The sequence below is a fragment of the Coturnix japonica genome, chromosome 3, assembly GCF_054131305.1.
Source record: "Coturnix japonica strain WE chromosome 3, WE-NBRP24, whole genome shotgun sequence".
Lineage (NCBI taxonomy): Eukaryota > Metazoa > Chordata > Aves > Galliformes > Phasianidae > Coturnix > Coturnix japonica.
In genome coordinates this window covers 103,444,360-103,462,648 of record NC_140665.1, presented here as the reverse complement: position 1 = coordinate 103,462,648, position 18,289 = coordinate 103,444,360, and the positions used below count along the sequence as shown (strand labels likewise).

At 47.5% G+C, this 18,289-nt stretch overlaps 2 protein-coding genes across 2 annotated transcripts; one reads left to right on the top strand and one right to left on the bottom strand.

Annotated features, from left to right (window-relative positions):
• Positions 1–1,314: 1,314 nt before the first annotated feature.
• MEP1A (meprin A subunit alpha) lies at positions 1,315–12,362 on the bottom strand. The gene is made up of 14 exons (XM_015859921.3): positions 12,241–12,362; positions 12,131–12,155; positions 11,979–12,032; positions 10,671–10,711; positions 10,484–10,562; positions 10,058–10,175; positions 9,417–9,592; positions 6,917–7,138; positions 6,221–6,370; positions 4,788–5,003; positions 3,786–4,241; positions 2,501–2,674; positions 1,947–2,154; positions 1,315–1,674 (listed from the first exon to the last, which is right to left on the bottom strand). Exons 1-14 carry the CDS (start codon positions 12,322–12,324, stop codon positions 1,527–1,529), a joined length of 2,151 nt encoding a protein of 716 aa, XP_015715407.2. The 5' UTR covers positions 12,325–12,362; the 3' UTR covers positions 1,315–1,526.
• A 4,089-nt stretch (positions 12,363–16,451) lies between these two features.
• Positions 16,452–18,282, top strand: LOC107312469 (taste receptor type 2 member 8-like). The gene has a single exon (XM_015859933.3). The coding sequence runs from the start codon at positions 16,596–16,598 to the stop codon at positions 17,568–17,570; it is 975 nt and encodes a 324-aa protein (XP_015715419.2). The 5' UTR covers positions 16,452–16,595; the 3' UTR covers positions 17,571–18,282.
• The last annotated feature ends 7 nt before the right edge of the window (positions 18,283–18,289 follow it).

The window sequence follows — 18,289 nt, the reverse complement described above, 5'->3', positions numbered from 1 at the left end:
ATGTTAGAACTATTACACAATTAGCCAATTAGCAGCCACTCTATAGCCCTTCTACCCACTGTCAGCAACAAGAACCAGGTCATTGGTACACCCAGGGTGAGCAGTGTGCTCACCAACAGGAGTGTGGCATTTTGGTGAGCTGGCTACATTTGTTCATCTGTCCCAGTCCTTCACCCCAGCTCCTCCTTGTGCCCTCCATGAACACGCTTTGCTGAAGTGAGGGCTGCCATGTGAACTTGTTTTCTGACAGTTGCCATCACTTGGATCTTCGGTTTAACTGCAAGGCACTAAGTTAAATAGCATCCTAATAACAACCTGCCATGTTCATCTTATCTCCGGATTTCTCTCCTTGCAATGGAACAGTCACTGCCATGGCACCGTCCTCTGATTTAGTACAGCTCAATAAAAGCAGTAAAGGATGGAATTCATAGAATCATCAAGGCTGGAAAAGACCTCCAAGGTCATCCAGTCTGATCGTCCACCTACCACCAATATTTCCCCATAAACCATGTCCCTCAGTGCAACACTGGCAGCCTTAGAAGGGGCAGAGCTTGCAGACAGTCCTCTCCCCCTCTGTTGATGCAGAGTCCCTGCCTGCTGCTCCTTACTTTCTTTTCTCTCCATATCATTTGTTGGCCACCAAGACCAGACAAGCAGGGTGGTAGAGGAGTTTGTCTTTTTATCAAGAAAGAAAATACGTGGTTGTGGTCATGAGACTCACCTGATCCGAGTCACAGCCCTACACCGCCTGCTGAGATCATAGAGTCATAGAATGAGTCATAGACACATAGAACGGCTCAGGTTGGAGGGGATCTCACAGCCCCCACCCCCCACCCAGGGCCCATCCACGACCTTTGGGCACCTGATGAGGATGGATGATGAGCACTTCTGTTGTGGTAGCATTGCACCGCTTGCATTGGATGCACTCTGGTTTTGTGCCTCTCTCTGGGCTGCTGTTGTTGCATTGCTGTCCAGATCTGCTCTGCTCATGCTGTGCTGCTGTTGGCCGGGCAGAGTGACACACCTTGCTGCCAGGTGACGGTGTTCCAGCACTCCTTGCTGCCAGGTGACAGCAACAATGGCAGCCTTAGAAGGGGCAGAGCTTGGGGACAGTCCTCTCCCCCTCTGTTGATGCAGCCTGGGATGCTGTTATTCTTCTGGGCTCTCTGAGCACACTGCTGGCTCGTGTGCAGCTTCTCACCCACCAGGACCCCAAGTCCAATTAAAGTTTGAACCGTGACTGGGATCGCTTGCATGGACTCTCAGCACAGCTGCTTGCTATTCAACAAGGTAACGAAACAATAAAGGAATACATAAGAGAGGCAGGATATGAACTTTTATTGGGCAGCAGTTCATGTCATGAGTTTGAACTGCCAACTCCTATGAAACAAATGAGCAGCTGCCAAGATGCTGGTAGGGCATTTCAGCATCCAGATACAAGTTGTATTTGTTGTTTTTCACTGAAAACTGATGCCTGGTGAACCGCAGGAAAACCACCAGACCTGCCTTTATCCCTCTGTGCTTCTTTATCTTCTAGCCATCATGGAAATGAGGATGATAGTTAAGACAACAGTTCCAGCAACTCCACCAACTGTCATTCCCAGGATGTTCCCATGGACCTGCATGGACTGGCACCTCTCACCTGTGAAGAAGAAGGCTTGTCCTGATGGGCACCTGGGAAAATAAGCACAGATTTATGTGAAGCAGGAGGTCTGTCCTGCCCTGTAGACCCACCTTGGACCCTCATACTCCCTATTCTGGATGAGCAGCTCCCATTAGACAAGTTTGCATTACAGTGATCCCACATTGTAGTGTGGTCAAGTTCCTACTGTTCTTTGCAAACATAGTGACTGAGACCTGTGGGGTCTGTAGCTCTGAACACTCAACTAGCTGCACCATTTGGTTCAAAAGAAAGTCCAGGCAAGTGGGGTGGAGATGTGCGATACCTGCAGCTTGGTCTCCCCTTCACATTCACACAGACTCCATCATTCTGGCAGGGGTTTGGATCACACGGGTCTTGCTGATAAGGCAGCCAGCGCTGCATGGACTCCACCTCCTCGGCTGCTCTCTTCTGCCTTTCCAAAGCGTGGCCCTCTGAGACAGCAAATTGCTGGGACACAACCGGGACTTCAGTGTTATTGAGGTGAGTTAGATCTTTTACAAACAGAAACAGAGGAGATATAGATCAGAATACAGTGACTGATGTTACAGACAGTTTATAGTCAGCATTCTTCACCCAGAGGAAAAAGAAGTTAGGTTAGTGTGTCTAGGAAATGAACCTTCAGCAAATTGTGACCGCTTACATTCATTGGAATTTACAAACACTGCAGTCAGCACTGAAACTAAGACACAGAAATGCTTCCAGTGTTGAGCCCAGAGAAGACTAGAAGAGAAGATGGCTTGGGGACAAGTGGTGGCAGTAATTGGAGTGAATGAAAAGAGAGAGAAAGGATCAATCAGTCCCTGCCATTCGTGAGGGCAATCAGAAATCAGGCTTTACCGTGGAATTCTGCAAAAATGATCAGGTTATCATTTTTCAGGAAGCTTCTTTGTCTCAGCTGGCTGTGGGATATGAAGTTGTTCCACCCCCAGTCTTTTGTTCTATAGCAATTGCATGAGGCATCAAAGGTTCCATTAATTGATGGCCTCTCCCACATTATGGTTCCATTTACACCTGCAAAGAGAATATGAATGTCAAATAAAAACCACAGAATTCCACAGCCTAAAACTCTGACATCATTACTTCATGCATTGTGGTGTTCAGCAGTGCTGCAAAATCAAGTTCAGGGCTCAGATGTCCTAACAAAGGACTGGCAAACAAGGGATGCCAGCAGATGAGAAGTGACCTCCATGTCTGTGTGAGGGCACTGAAATTTCACAGCTCCCCTTTCATTGTGGACTGACCAAAAGCAAATGGCCTTTTCCTCAGTTGTTAAGGTTTTATTGTGGTTCAGAGTCCAGCGGATTTTGTTCTTTGCTATTGTTCTGTTCAACACACTCACACCTAAGGTTCAAAACCTCTTAGTGAAAAACCGTGTGCCAAACTTCCACTGAGAAACAGTGGAGAGGGATGGAGACTCATCTCTGGTATTTCATATTGTAGTGAATTCAGTATTGTTCTGTTTTATTTCTTTAAGGTTCTTATTTCTTGGGACTGGACATGGTGCCATGTGCCATATAAATCTGCAGCTACGTAGCCCCTGTGTTAAAGTCTGCATCAGGCCTGACAAGACAGGCTTCCGATGCTGCAGATTGATCTCAGTTCAGTTTAACCAGGTCCCCCAAATGTAATTTTAAATTCCTGTTGGATGCAGTGGAATAAAGCACCCTACTGGCACTGCACCATCCTGCGGTGACAAATCACACACATCATCATGGTCAGACTGCAGGTGGAATAGGAACTGCCAGCTCTTTGGCACAGGAGAACTCCCTACAAGACAGTTATGAAGGGGTAATGGTTTTAAACTATATATATAGTGAGAGGTGTCCCTGCCTGTGGCAGCAAGGCCAGACTCGGTGGCCTGTAACATCCCTTCCAACCCAAACCATTCAGTATGTTCTATGATTCTATTTAGATAGTTATTCTAGTGACTGTTCATCACTTTCCACTGTACGCATCACTTTCCACACTAGATGAACTTTTGAAGGCAGGGATTCTGATCCATAAAAAGAAAAATGCTCCAAACTGGGAAATGAAGCCAAAATTGTCCAGCTGTGAGCTCTGTGCTGCCCTCTGTCCTCCCTGGCTTTCATGTTCACCATTTCTCCAGGCAAACAACACTTACTCAATGTTTGGTCTCTGCTTGTGGTGAAGCTTCTGCTTGCAGACATCCTCTTCAGCACGTCAGGGTCCTGGTCGAGCACCGTGAGCATGGCTTGGCGATTCAGAGCCGGCCACTCTAGGACAGCATCGTTCTCTCCGCTGCACATGTGGAAGGCAATGCGGCTGTAGCCACTGCTTGCGGAGTGGGGGTACAAACTTATGCCATAAGCATAACCCTCAGGGCTGTAAAACCGAGGGCTCTGAATGACACCATGTGATGCATTTTCAAGGATCTGACTGAAATTCCGAACGACCCACACAGCTGTGGGACAGGGGGTCTCTGTGAGTGTGACATCATCGATAATGATCCCCCCAGAGGAAGAGCTGGGGTTGCCCTTTAGTCCTTGGAAGAGGTATCGGAACTTCTTCTGAGCACTGAGGGTGACGTGGGCGATTTTCCAGTTGTGGTCATTATCAGCTTTTGTGAAAGGAAAACAAAGCATTGCCATCAGCATCATTACTGAGATCATGAAGCTTACTCCTTGTTACCTATCCCAGCTGCATTTAGACAACCTAGAGGCCAGGTCTTGGGTATCGACAACACTGCATTGAAAACTGCACAGCAACTCAGTGGTTGAATTTCCACTTTCCAGCAAAACCACCCAAAGTGGGAACTCAATTCACATCTCCAGAGTTACCAGCAGTTTTGTTTCCAGACACACAAGAACTCAGGCTGGGGTTCCTAATGTCCATGGATGGGCACAGCAATTTACACCAGAGCAGCTCAGTGGCAAATCATCTTATAGCCCGTGGAGGTCTAGACAATGGTCTCCAATGGGTTTTGGGGCTCCTCCATTCAATAAGCATAACCTGACACGATTTCAAAGCTAAATAAACTCACATAATACCCAAATCCCCAGCTGGATTGCAAGATACTGTCCTGGTAGCTCAAGGAAGATGTTTTGATTTCTGAGCCTATTTTTCCTCCCCACAAATTCTGTCTTCCTCATGTTTATAGACTTACCCTGAAAGGTTTCAATTTTCCTCATCTTGCGAACATTTCCAGTCCCATCATCTTCCTTAGTCCAGATGACCAGCTTGTCAGATGGGCTTCCTGTCATCTTATAGAAGAACTGGAGGCACTGCTGAGTCCTCTTGGGATAAAGGATTCGAGACTCCAGGACTGCCACCTCTTCTGCGTTTCCAGAGCTGGTGTTGAAGTACATGAAATAGCCAGCATCTGCCAACAAAGCAGAGAGTATCACGGTCCCTTTCCAGCTTTCCAGCCAGCTGCATGGTGCACATGCACAGTAAGCATTCTGTGTAGCCTGGGGTAGGAACAGGGCTGGTAGTTCAGCATGTACGTGGGACTCATCACAGGCAGCTTCTGTCCATTTTGCATTAGCTGGTCTAGGCTGGACGCTTCAGGAACGTGTCCCATGCTGACTGCAAGTAACCAGCAGATGGTTTTTCACTTGCTTTGTATTGAAGATAATACAAAGATGCGGTCTTAGAGATCATATCCTGTATTACCTTTGGTGGCTGGGTCATGTAAGGGGAACAGCCTCCTCCTACTTACAGCAAGCTAAGTTTTGCCTTTTTCAAAGAGTACCAAAGTACAGCTGGATGTGATCTAGGTTAGGATTTCTTCACCCTTTGCTTAGGCAACACTTAGCACCAAAACCACTTTTTCTTTCCTTAAGGTCTGTAGAAGCTTTCCCTGTCTAAAGAACAAGAAATCAGGACCTTGCTTTTCAGAAGTGCTTGTGTTTAGCCTTCATTCTCACTCATAAGCCTGAGCCCTGTAATTCTCATTGAGGATGACTCTGCCCTGTTTGGAATGTTGAAAAGAAAATAATGCTCAGATTCCTATCATAAAAACTTTGTAACTTTCTTCTGCTTCCAGAGCCAGCACTCCTCAAGCTTAACTTATTATTTGCTTTGCAAACATGTTTATTATTTGCTTTGAAAACACATTTATGGGTGGCTTATAGAGTGCTATTCCATTCTTATCATGGGGCAGCATAACTCTTACTCAGACTTTGGAAGCTGCAGTAAATCCTTTTCTAGATTGTATTAAAAGTTAAGATTGTTCTTTGTCCCCTTTTATAGTGCTGATGTGGAAAACATTTGACTATGCTGAACAAAAGCTTAACGAGAGCACTAACACAACCATAAACTCAGACCCACAGTGCCAAGTCAAGTGCAAAGTAAAAGGCTGTTTTGCTTAGCTTGAAGTGATTGCAGTGAAGAGGTTTGCTGGGTAGTCTCCTAAACACGGTGGTTTAGGAATGCATTTTCAGAACAGCCAGCATTGGGGTTTCTGAAGGGCTGACGGCAGTGACTGGATTGGGGAAGTTGTTAAATGTGTTTGCGTTTATAGCACAGATGTGCAAAAGTGACCATTACCCCAGCTGAGCCCTTCCCATAGGAAAGTGTTCTGATATCATCTTTTACCTGCACAGCGCCCAGAAAGTGTGTGGTCTTCCTCTCCTGTAGGACTGCTCTGTTGGTGGACCCAGTCTAAGTCATCTCTGGTGCCCTGAACCATGCCGCAGATATTCTCGTACTCAAAAGAACACTGATCCAAAAGGATGTGAGTGGAAGCTGAAGGAAAGATGCACACATCAGCACCTCCAAAGCGCTATTTAAAACAAAACTGAGGTCCTTATGAAGCGGATGCTTCTGATGGCCAACCCACAGGGATGGCAGCTCCATGCTGACAATCACACCTGGTGATATCTTCAACTGGATCAGCAATCAAACAGACGGAGTGTCAGACTCCAGAATCACACAACCCGAGGTGCAAAACAATCTAATTAAGACTGAATGCCAGTGAAAAGAGGACAAAGTACATTGCCCTCATCTCATAACAGAGATGTGAGGAAACTGCCCACACATCAGCAGAAAACAGCCACACCTCTAAGTGAGCCTCATGGAAGAACAGGTGGGAATGGCTCAGCTTTTGTTGCCTAATTTGAGTCCTCCAAGGAAGCAGCCAGCAGAGCACAAGAGAGGGATGAGGAGGAAATGGACATTTTGGGTGTCAACACCCCACTCTGATATTGCTTCAAGCGCATCAAGAAGGGCTGCTGTGTCTTTAGACATAAAGCTCAAGAACCAGTAAGTTGTAATGTTTAAATCATGACTTACTGCAGTTATACATGCGATTAAGCCTTTCCAGGTCAATGGCACTGAAATCCAGACGCTGTCCGATGATGTCATTAAATGCTGGGATCTTTGTTGTGATTGTGGGGACGCTCGCATTTTTGTTAAAGGAAAATGGTGCGTAGTGCATCACTGACTCGTAGTCATAGGGCGTGTTCAGGTCAGTGATGTAGCTGTCATCGTACTTGTTAAAGTTGTGCTCTCTCCCTGGAAAGGATAGGAAAGTACTTGGTCATAGAGTTCAATAGCAAATAAAGTGTCTTCATCATGGCCCTTGGGACAGAGCTTTCTGATGCAAAATTATCTACCTGAAAGCAATTACTGAGTGACAAAATGCTCAAGTTTAACACAATCTGTTCAGGAAGTAATTTTTACAGTACAGCATTGTCTTTAGATTCCATTTCTGCATCCCCATGTGACTTCAGGGGCTTCAAAATCAAAGATCCCTGAGCTGCAAATCCTGACGGATTAACCTGGAGGGTCAGTGTGCTCCATTCCAGAGCCTGTGAATAGCAATGCAAAAGTTCCCCAGCATATTAGATGGCATGTGAACAAGGGGCAGTCCTGGAGCCCTTCACTATTTAAGACAATGGGAATGAGTGACAGCCCTGGTCTGCCCCCAGGCTCCACCCTGTATTGACAATATTGCCCTGATGTTGCTAGAGAAATGCCTTTTGGAAACGTGCTTCTGGAGGTTTCTGAAGTCATTTGTTTCTTAGAGAAAGAGGTTTTTGCCGTGATGGAAGGAGGGAGCCATGTCACACCTTCTGGTACTGAAGCTAAGGGAGATTCCCACCACGTTCAGCTACAAATAATACTTTCAAAATATCTGGTATTCTCCCTCAGAGAAAGACCAACACACGACTGCCCTCAGGGGATACCGCAGCTTCTGTCTGTAGGGCTGCCCTTCCCCACGACTCCATCCTGGGCACAAAGGTCTCCAGTCCAAGGCTTGGGATTATGTAAGAGCGTGGCCTGAACTTCTTCAGATGCTTGAATTGCACCTTTATCAAAAAGTGATGGGACCTTTGCTAATTACATGCTATCATTTTTTACAGCTAGAGGCCAGACCTTGGCAGTACAAAGGCACGTGCAGTAATGCTGTTTTTCATACTCTAGGTAGGTATTTATGTTCTGTAAGATACATTTTACATGTGGTCAGATGATGTATGGCCCAAAACTTCCCATTTTTCCAAAAAAAGGCCTGATTGACTCCAAGGACATTCCCACCCCAAGGTGGAAGCTACATGTCACAGTCCTTGCTGAAGAGCTGCGTAGCATTCATGTTCCCTACATACAGAATGGAAAAGTCCAAGACAATCAGTGTTGGCAGATTAGCCTTTCTATTTCATCTCCAGTACGGCTGTCCTTTCAAATGGCTTCAGTAGAAGTTTTCTACTTAATAAATTTCCCTAATTGGAAAATGAGATTTTATAGTGTGGACAGAAATGTACAGAATATAAATATGGCTTGGACTATATATTTATATGTATATATCAGGGCTGGACTCGATGATCTCTAGAGGTCACTTTCAACACCTACAAGTCTGTGATTCTTTGATAGGACCATAATGATATCAGACCAGCCCTAGAGACCTACTCAGATCAGTATCACATGAAAGACAAAACCTATATTGTTTCTCAGGTGTTCCTGATTTGTGGCTCCTTAACAGAACACACAGAAGTTGAAAGGATCCAATGATGGTTTTTTTGGGGGAAAAAAAATGAACACGTGGCAAATCCACACTGTTTTGTCAGGCTTTTCAATACTACTGTACATTGTGGAGCTCAATTGTTCACTGCAAGTCCGTTGTAAGACCTGTTGCTTTGGAAGCAGTTAGCTGCAGCACACAGCAGAACGGAGCCCCAAAGCAGAATCAAGGTGCTGTTACTGACAGCTTTGTTACCTTGATTCTAGCTGAGACCAAATGAGCAATAAACGGGATTGGTTTTAGTGCTGCTGGTAACAATTAAAACACGGTCTGCAAGATGAGCAGACAAATCCATTTTGGTTCATATACCCCAAGAGAGACTACATTTACAGAGTCTAGGAGCAGTATGTGTGGCCACTCAACCTGGAGCAGTTCAAGGTACTGCACGTAGAGGTCAGTAGCGATTGCTTGTGCCAGTAATTTTATCTATGCAAAAGAGAACACAACATTCCCTGGACCCAATTATGTCCTAATGAGCCATTTGCATGTGTTTTCCACATATCTGCAATGATGCTGAGTGCACAGTGCTGGAGACTGAGCTGATCTGGCTCCCACAAGGAGCGATGGCAGGGCACCCTCCCTGCACTGGCATCACAAAGCCATGAGCAACACTTTGTTGTCTTTGCTAGGATGCCTGTCAGGGCTCCTTGCAGATCCCCACTCACTCTTTTTCAGTAGAAAAAAATAAGTTTTAGGATCTGGCAAAAAATAAACAAACAAACAATCCCAACAAAACAAGCAAACAAGGAAGATAGTGAGAAGTTCCAAACCAACCTGTAAGGATTTCATCCCACCAGATGGTCACGTAGTCATCACGATCCATCCTTGACTGCTCATGGTAGAACCCCAAAGCATGCAGGACCTCATGTTCCACGATTGCTTTGTAGTCACACCCTGCCCCAATGGAGAGGTTCTGCCCACTCTTCAGGTCCCCCACCATGGACCAGCACCTGAGAAAGAGAGAGATCTCACTGTCTGCAATTAGGATTTTCTTCTTTGTGTTTATGTCTGCTTGATGAATCTTAAAATGCATGTATTTAAAAGAAAGGTTTAAGGTGTGGCTCTGGGCAGCCTGGGCTGCTGGTTGGTGGCCCTGCACACAGCAGGGGGTTGGAGCTGGATGAGCACTGTGGGCCTTTGCAACACAGGACATTCCATGGTTCTGTGATTCACTGAGGGCTTCTTGGCAACCATCCCCAAACCAGATGCCTGTTTCAAGTTCCTCCCCTGAACATCCCCTGCAGCCAGCAGAGTAAGGCAGCCAGCTCCCAAGCCCCAGGATGAGATGCTTTCTTGGTGGCCTCTTTCACTATAACAACCAGCTCACACAGAACTGTTGGGCTGCTGGAGTTGGATGAAACAAATTCCTGTTGGTTCCACACAGAAGAAATAAACAGAAGCTGATGTTCCCCTACCCGCTTTCTTTTCTGAAGAATATGTAGCTTGCCTCTCCTTCATACGGCTTGAAATCCACACAGGACTTAAGGCGGAACATTTCAAATGCCTGGAGAATGACTCCTTTGGCGTTCAGATCTGGAGAACAAATGTGAACAGAGCATCGTTAGCACGCAGGGGAGGTTCTCCACAGAGAGGTAATGCACAATGGTTTATGTATGGGACTGGAGGAAAATGAATGGAAACAAAACTGATTGAATGTGATGAAGCTATGTTTTGTTATGATAGCTGTAGGAGAAAAAAAGGGTTTGATGCAAAGGAGCAATCTGGTTAATAGTGGAAATCAATGGGACAGAACCAACTCTGAACAAAGCACATTTTTTACTGCACTGATTCCAGTGCAAACAAATACTGGAGTTAGAATATGAATAAAGTACCAGCATTACCTAAGTCATCACCCAGGATATAGGGAACGGGGAACTTCCACCTGTAGGTGTCGTTCCTTAAGGCATTTCGCTGGTTGACCTGGAAAGAGAATGGACAGCTGGTGATGCAGGTGATACAGATGGGCTGGTGGGTACCAGAAGTCCAATTGGGACAAATGAGAGCAATAAGGTTTTTGTAATTACTTACGGGAAGCAAGATATCACCCTGAAAGAGGTCCAATCCAGCAGCTGAAAAGCAATTTATTGAAAGGTAATGTAAATGGAATATCAAATAATCATTTTAACTCAAAAGCCACATTTGAGCATACTCATCCAAAGACACGTCCTCATGCATTTACAGGAAATCAAAGTCTATCCCCGGCTTCTACTCAGTATTTAATACTAAGCACTTTCTGTCGCAGAAATCTGGTGACAGCCTTTATCCAGATCATAGAATCCCAGAATCACAGAATGGTTGGGCTGGAAGGGACCCCAAGGATCACGAAGCTCCAACCCCCCACCACAGGCAGGGCCACCAACCTCCACATTGATACCAGCCCAGGCTGCCCAGGGCCCCATCCAACCTGGCCTTCTCTTCTCAATGCTGAACAAGCCCAGCTCCCTCAGCCTGTCTTTGTCGTGGAGGTGCTGCAGCCCTCTGAGATCTTTATGGCCTCCTCTGGACCCTCTCCATAAGATCTCATTTTAGATCCTTCTGCTCTGTGCCAGGCAGTGGCAACAGTCACACAATGGGACAACGCTGATACTGAGTAATGCAGCAGGAAAAAGTATTGCACGGTGCACCAGTGATGAATGTATGGAAATTTGCATTACTGGAAATTAAGAAAAAATAGTAATAAAAACAGAAGACTGTACAACGGGTTGTGTCCTTTTCATTTGATTTCCTTGCCTCTTTTATGGCAGCTCAAGCAAACATCCAAGCTATCAGCAAGTTTGTAAAGCTTCATACATATCATAAACGTATGGAAGGACTCCAGAGCCCTTAAACTGATAAAGGGTGATACTGTCTTTACACCAGGAGCCCATCCAAACAAGAGAAGCAAAAGACATCTGCATGCTTTGCTTACAGAGGGTCGCAGAATGTCTAGACAATAATTTTATACAGGAGGGACCTGAGACATCAGCATTTTGCTTGGTGTAGAGCAGAGTAGACTGGAGAAGAATGGAGTAGAGTAGAACAGCTCAGTTGGAGGGGATCTACAATGATCATCCACTCCAACTGCCTCACCACGTCATGGCCAACTAAAACTTCAGTCATTACTGTGGGCTTTATTCAAATGCCTCTGGAACATGGACAGGGATGGGCACCAACCACCTCTCCAGGAAGACTGTGCCACTGTTTGATCACACTCACAGCAAAGAAACTTTTCCCAGCATCTACTGTGAACCTCTCCTGGAGCATATTTGTGCCATTCCTGTGTGTCCTGATGTAGGATACCAGGGAGAAGGCACTGGTAGGTTTCAGAACTGATGAAGAATTTAGCCATGAACTCACCTAAGTTTATTTCTGGAATGTCTTTGATTATCTCACCAGCATCACCTTCTCCAGCTGCAAGACAGACAGAACATGGTGTGCTCAGATGTGGTGGAACACAGCAAGGCAAAACAAAATGCTTCAGAACTCAAAGCAGTTCATAGAGTGCTTACCAGGCACACTGGAGAGATGCTCAACCTGCAAGAGAATAACACAGAGCCAGCATAAGGTATGGGGCATTTCTGCATTGAGAGGAGCCCGCTGAAATCAGGTTTCTACTTACAGAGACTGGATTAGCACATGCATAACATGACAGGAGAGCCAGGAAGAGCAGGGAGCTGTGGGTGCCCATTTCTGCAGCAGACATGGAAGCTGGCTCCCCTCATCTCTGGCAGTATATAGGGCACGCTGCTGAGCTTCCCACAGGCACCAGCCAACCAGCTGCCAGCTTTCCACCTTGGTTGTTATCATAACATCATATTGTCCCCCTCAATGGCAGGTGATGATATTGCTGCCTTACCCAAGTCCACTTTGGAGGAATGTTAGAGAGGAATGCGATCGCTCCCAGTTCCATGCAGCACAAGGCTCACGTGGGCTCTGTGCACCATCTCAGTCGGGCCCAAAGCTGCTGACTCCTTCCACCGTGTTTATTGTCTGTCAGCATTACGATCTCAGCTGCGCTGGATAAAAGCCACGTGCTCGAACAGAATTATTGAGTTTATAGCACTCTGGTGACATGATAATTTCAGCTGGCGTTTCTCTCCATTAATAATTAACAGTATATCATAAAGATTAGAAATAAGAGAGATATGATTACAAATTCCCTGACAGCAGCTTCCCACGGCCGATGCACCCCAGGACACACAGCTCAGTGCACAGCACAGCCCTGCCCTCCAGAGACAGCCATGGCCATCAGAAACCAAAGTCCTCAGGGCTGCTCTCAGTCTGTTCTCAGCCGCCCAGAGAGGCTGTGGATGCCCCGTCCATCCCTGGAGGTGTTCAAGGCCAGGTTGGATGGGGCCCTGGGCAGCCTGGGCTGGTATCAGTGTGGAGGTTGGATGGGGCCCTGCCTGCATCAGGGCAGTTGGAGCTTTGTGATCCTTCCAGCCCGGGCGATTCTGTGATTCTATGATTCTCTCCTGACCTGCCCATCTCAGCACCACTCTATATTCCATTTGTAATCAGCTTCATGTGGGTGACATGAAGGGCTTTGTGTAACAGCTCACCACATCTCTATGGGCACTTTCCATCCGTGTGGCAGTGGGGTCTCCCCAGGCCCTATGGCTGCACCCATGGGTGCATTGTTTGCTGTCTGCCTGAAGCCAAGTGCTGAGCAGCCAAGGCATCAGCTCCTGCACCACGTGCTCTGTCATGCAACCAGAGCCTCGGGGTCAGCAAATCCTGAAAACCACAAGAGAACGGCCAACAAAGCAACAGGCAAAGCTGTTCCTCTAAAAGCAGGAGTGCTCTTTTTCCTCACCAACAAGCAATCCTGCTCTTTGTTTTCCTCCCTGCTTGGTGGATCTTCCACGTGTCGGCTTTTGCCACTCATTGGGTGCCCCCCCACCCACGTCAGTACAGACCCCTGCAGGATGAGAGCAGCAAGTCGCCCTCTCCTCACTGCCAGGTGCTGCTCCCCACACTGCCCACACATTTCCCATAACCACAGAGCTGCAGGCTGCAGCCCGGCCCTGCACTGGGCAGTGAGCACTGCCAGCCCACCTGCTGCTCCTCCCTTGGAGCATCCCGCTCAAGTGACTTCCTCTTCTGTTTGGGTGAAACTCAGCTTCCTATTTGGACAGCCCTGGACTGGGTAATTCTAATAACCTATTTATCTCTGCACATCTTCCTTTTCACCTCTCTAAAAAGCATGGTGAAGTCCAATGGCCATCAAAAAAGCACAGTTTCCCACCAAAGCATGGCCTCCATCTGTCTGCCCAATGTGGCCCCATTCAGCAGCACTTGTCTGCTTTGCACCATCCCATGGACGCTGATGGACTCTAAGAGCAGCAGCCCAAGAAGGTGAGGCTCGAAGCTGCCAGGAATGGTGTAATGTATTTTATGCCTGTCAGTATCAAGTCAGATCTTCCATGTTAACCCCATCCCAGAATGCTTCCATGCTGGGTTCGGGAACATTCAGGAAATACGTGCTTAATACAAATGATAACAGAGAGTTTCACATGAATGTGGAGCATAAGAGCTATCTTTTCTTTGAGGACTCAGCACGATGAGTTTCCATCATTCTGAGGATCTCACGGGTGCAGTGCTTCTGCTCCTCTCATGTGAGCCCATCTGTGTTACCATGAAGGCTGAGTGATTCTCAAACACAGGTGTGAGAAGTGAGCTTACTGCAGTTGTTCACTCTGCCTCAGGAGGCCAACCCTGCAGAAATGCAACCTGCAGAAATCCAACCTCTGCACAACAGACTCGGAAAATTCAGGAAGGTTTGTTGTGGTGGAAGGGGTGTTGTAACTGGTGTTGTAAGAATACAGCCCATAGTGCAGGGCTGACTCATTATCATATGGGGTCATCAAGGAAACTATCACTGTTTGTCAGAGCTCTGTGCAAACCCCAGACTAAAAATCAGATGGTTATGATTAGGCAAGAGCAGAAATAAAACTCACTGCAAAATGCCCCTTCAGAATGCCTCACCCACGGCTCAGCAATGGCTGTCAGCAAGTTGGCATCCCCTCTCAAGTGAAGACGTTCTAATGCTACAAAAAGGGTCACACTTCTCCTGATAACTCTCAAGCATGTCAGGGCTGCATTGCTCCTCCCATTCGTCCCACAGTGTCTGAACACAGTCATTGTGACCCTAACTGGATGGTGAAAAATCCTCAAGCACTGGGATGGGCTGCCCAGGGAGGTGGTTGGGTCATCATCCCTGATGTGTTTAACAACCCTTTGGATGTAGTAGCCCCAAACTCAAACTTTAAAGTAGTCCCTACAATTAGATGGAAACAAGAAGACAGAATGCTCTGAACGCTCTCATTTCTACCTAGAGGTAACGCCTGAAGGGTGCAGCAGAGCAACACGTGTGTTCCTGCCATCAGGATTTCCAGCCCTGCTTATGCAGAGATTGCAGCCAGAAACCTGCAATCCTGAAACCAGCAGAGACTTCAAGCATCGCAGCTGGTTTTTAGGTGGAATGGGATGTGGGCAGAAGTTACACACCTGACAGCCCAGCTTGGCTAACTACAATGCTCATCTGGCTCTCTAAGGTGTTCAGAGCTGAAAGGCAGTGATCATGGAGAGGAGTCCATCCCAGCTTCAAACACCCGAGCCAGAACTAAGCTCAGACTCAAGCCATTAAACCTAAACGCATGCTCTGCAGTGCCTGTGTATGTGCTGTGTGCCTCAGGTCCCAGTACAGCCATGCATCCATCCCACTGATTAAACAGAGGTACCTGGTGACATCTGAGATTCTGTTGGATAAGGTGATCATAGAATATCCTGAGTTGGAAGGGGCCCATAATGATGGAGTCATGTAATCCTTTGCCTGGGTTGCAAAGGCCCACAGTGCTCACCCAGCTCCAACCCCCTGCTGTGTGCAGGGTCACCAACCAGCAGCCCAGGCTGCCCAGAGCCACATCCAGCCTGGCCTTGAATGCCTGCAGGGATGGGGCATCCACAGCCTCCTTGGGCAACCTGTGCCAGTGCGTCACCACCCTCTGGGGGAAAAACTTCCTCCCCAAAATAATTTATATTCTCCCCACATATGTATGAAGACAAATTTCTTGCCTCCCATCCTCTGCTCTGTCAGCACAGTTTGACAACTTGCCCCAGGGCACAAAGCAGATAACAACCACTGCCAGGAAACGAGACTGTTCCAGGGTAATGTCACTGAAGCCCTGAGGCAGAGCTGAAGGTACTTAAGATTCATATCTTGGCCACCAGCGGTGAGAAATGAAGCAGCTTCCTTCCGATGAGCACAGATCAGAAAGCAGAAGCTGAATGGGAGCTGCTGTGTTGCAGAAGAGTGCGGTGTTGGTGTGGGTTTGGTTCAGCTCAGAGGATGCTCCCCCCATGAGCAGCTGAACAAGTTGAACTCAGCACTGCTCACAGCCCTGACTTCCCTGAGCTTTCTTCAGACGTGTCCTTCCCCTCTGCCTCCATCAGCATCCTCAGCTCTCCAAAGTAACACACCCAAGTCAGTCACTGACACAACTTGGTGTAATTCCCCACCTGATAGTCTTCCACTGACCTAAAGACACTGCATCCTCACCTCTGGATTCAACAGTTTGGGGTCTGAGATGTAGACGGCATAGTTCCAAAATGGCAGACAGTTGCAGTGCCATCTCCCCCCAGACCCAAGGCAGAAAGTGAAGGCAAGGATGGGAACACCAATCCTTGGAGCATTTATAGCCCCCAGGAAACAGGCACAGAGAGGAAGAGCTGCCAGCTTCCTTCCCATAGCTAGACGTTCACACACCCCGCCTGTAATGAGCTGGAATTCAAATGCTGGAGTCTGACACCGACGCTGGGTAAGGGGATACCTGCTGCATTTACATCCCTGCACCTGCACTGCTCTGGGTGGGAGCAGCACTGAGGTACCCCCAGCCCTATAAAGGGCTGCACTCAGGACACACAGCCCAGCCAACCTCAGCTCCAGCACAGAAGAGCTGCCCCCGGTGCAGGATGGCCGAGCAGCACGAGTACAACGCGACTTTATCCGTTAACACCTTTGTGGTTGTCTTCACCTTGCAGGCTCTGGCCGGCATGGGGATCAACGCCTTCATCGTGGCTGTGTCTTGTACGGCATGGTTCAAAAAGAAAAGCATGAACTCTAACGAGAAGATTTTGCTGTTCCTGGGCTGCTTCAGGTTTTGGCATTTGTGTGCCACATGGATATACATGATTATTTCAGCGTTGTTTCCCCAGCTTCTTTCAAGCACGAGCACATCCCTCGCCTTTGCAATTTTCCTGTGCTTCTTAAATTCATCCAATTTGTGGACTTCTGCCTGCCTTTATGGGTTCTACTGTATAAAAATCGCTAACTTCAGGCACCACTTCTTCATCTACCTGAAAGCCAGAATCGACAGGATTGTGCCGTGGCTGCTGCTGAGCTCCGTGCTTCTGTCCCTGCTCAACTGCAGCCCTTTCCTTGAGGTTATTGATGAAGAAAACAGTGGCACCAGCACCAATTTCACCACCCATGGGTTGTTCTGGAAATTGAACCAAGAAATAAGGGAACATTTTAACACTATCATTTCAGTCACCGCATCTGGGTTTTCCATGGCATTCATCATGGTGATCTTCTCTGCCTCCCTCCTCCTCTTCTCCCTCTGCAGACACAAGTACAAGATGCGGAGCAGCTCCGCCAGGAGCCTCTGTGTGGACGCCCACATCAAAGCCATGAAATCCCTTTTGTCCTTCTTCTTCACCTACAGCATCAACTACATCATCTTGATCTCAACGGTGAATTACAACAGTGAGAAAAACCTGCTGACGTTGCTCCTTTTGGTCCTTCAATACGCTTTTCCAGTCCTGCATTCCCTCATTCTGATTTTTAGCAACCCCAGACTGGAAAGGATAGTGCTAAGGATTCTGCCCTGTGCAAAGTGCAAGGACTGCACCAGGCAGCCCACCGAAACAATGATGCTTTGTTCTTAACCTCAGGTCCTGCCATCTCCAAAGGACTCCTCAGGACACAGCGGGCGATACAGGTCTTCTAACTTCTTCTTCTAAAATAGAACAAATCATTACACTCTTGTGAGCTGAATGAATTATTGTTATTGCTTGCTTGGGACCCACACTGGAGCAGTGGAAGAGCGTGAGGAGGTGTGAGCCCCAGTGCCCCTCGTGTCACTCAGAGGGGAGGAGGTCAAAGAGCTGGGAATGAAGGGGGAAAGTTGAGCCTGGGAAAAAGGGTGATGTGAGAAGGTGTTTTGGTTTTCCTACTCTGTTCTCTCCACGGGCAATAAATTAACTTTCCCAAGGTCAACGTTATTTGTCAGTGATGGCAATTGGTAACGATTCCCTGCTGTTATCTCAGCCCAGGAGCTCTTCCATCCCATTTTTCCCCCTCCAGTCTGCAAAGAGGGGGCACTGGGAGAGAGTCAAGCAGGAGTCTGCCAGCAGCCATGCAAGCAGCACAGCTGGGTATACAGCAAATAGATCCAGCACAGGGCAGAGCCTGAACTGTTCACTGCTTTGGCCAGATCAGGTCCAGATGAGCTGCCAAACTCTGCTGGGTCCCACTCTGTCAATGGGACACACTCTGCATCACCCACGTGTCCTGAGAGAGTCAGATCTTCAGTGCCATCCGGACCCCTCTTGCTACTACATGGCCCTTATAGGTTGGGTGCTGCACCTCCCTTCCTTCCCTGCTG

Coding starts and splice junctions, on each gene's coding strand:
- MEP1A (XM_015859921.3), bottom strand. CDS start 12,324: ATGTCTGCTGCAGAAATGGGCACCCACAGCTCCCTGCTCTTCCTGGCT. Junction 4,242..4,787: donor GAAAATTGAAACCTTTCAGG/GTAAGTCTATAA, acceptor CTTTCACAAAAG/CTGATAATGACCACAACTGG. Junction 2,675..3,785: donor AAGCAGAGACCAAACATTGA/GTAAGTGTTGTT, acceptor TTCTCTTTGCAG/GTGTAAATGGAACCATAATG.
- LOC107312469 (XM_015859933.3), top strand. CDS start 16,596: ATGGCCGAGCAGCACGAGTACAACGCGACTTTATCCGTTAACACCTTT.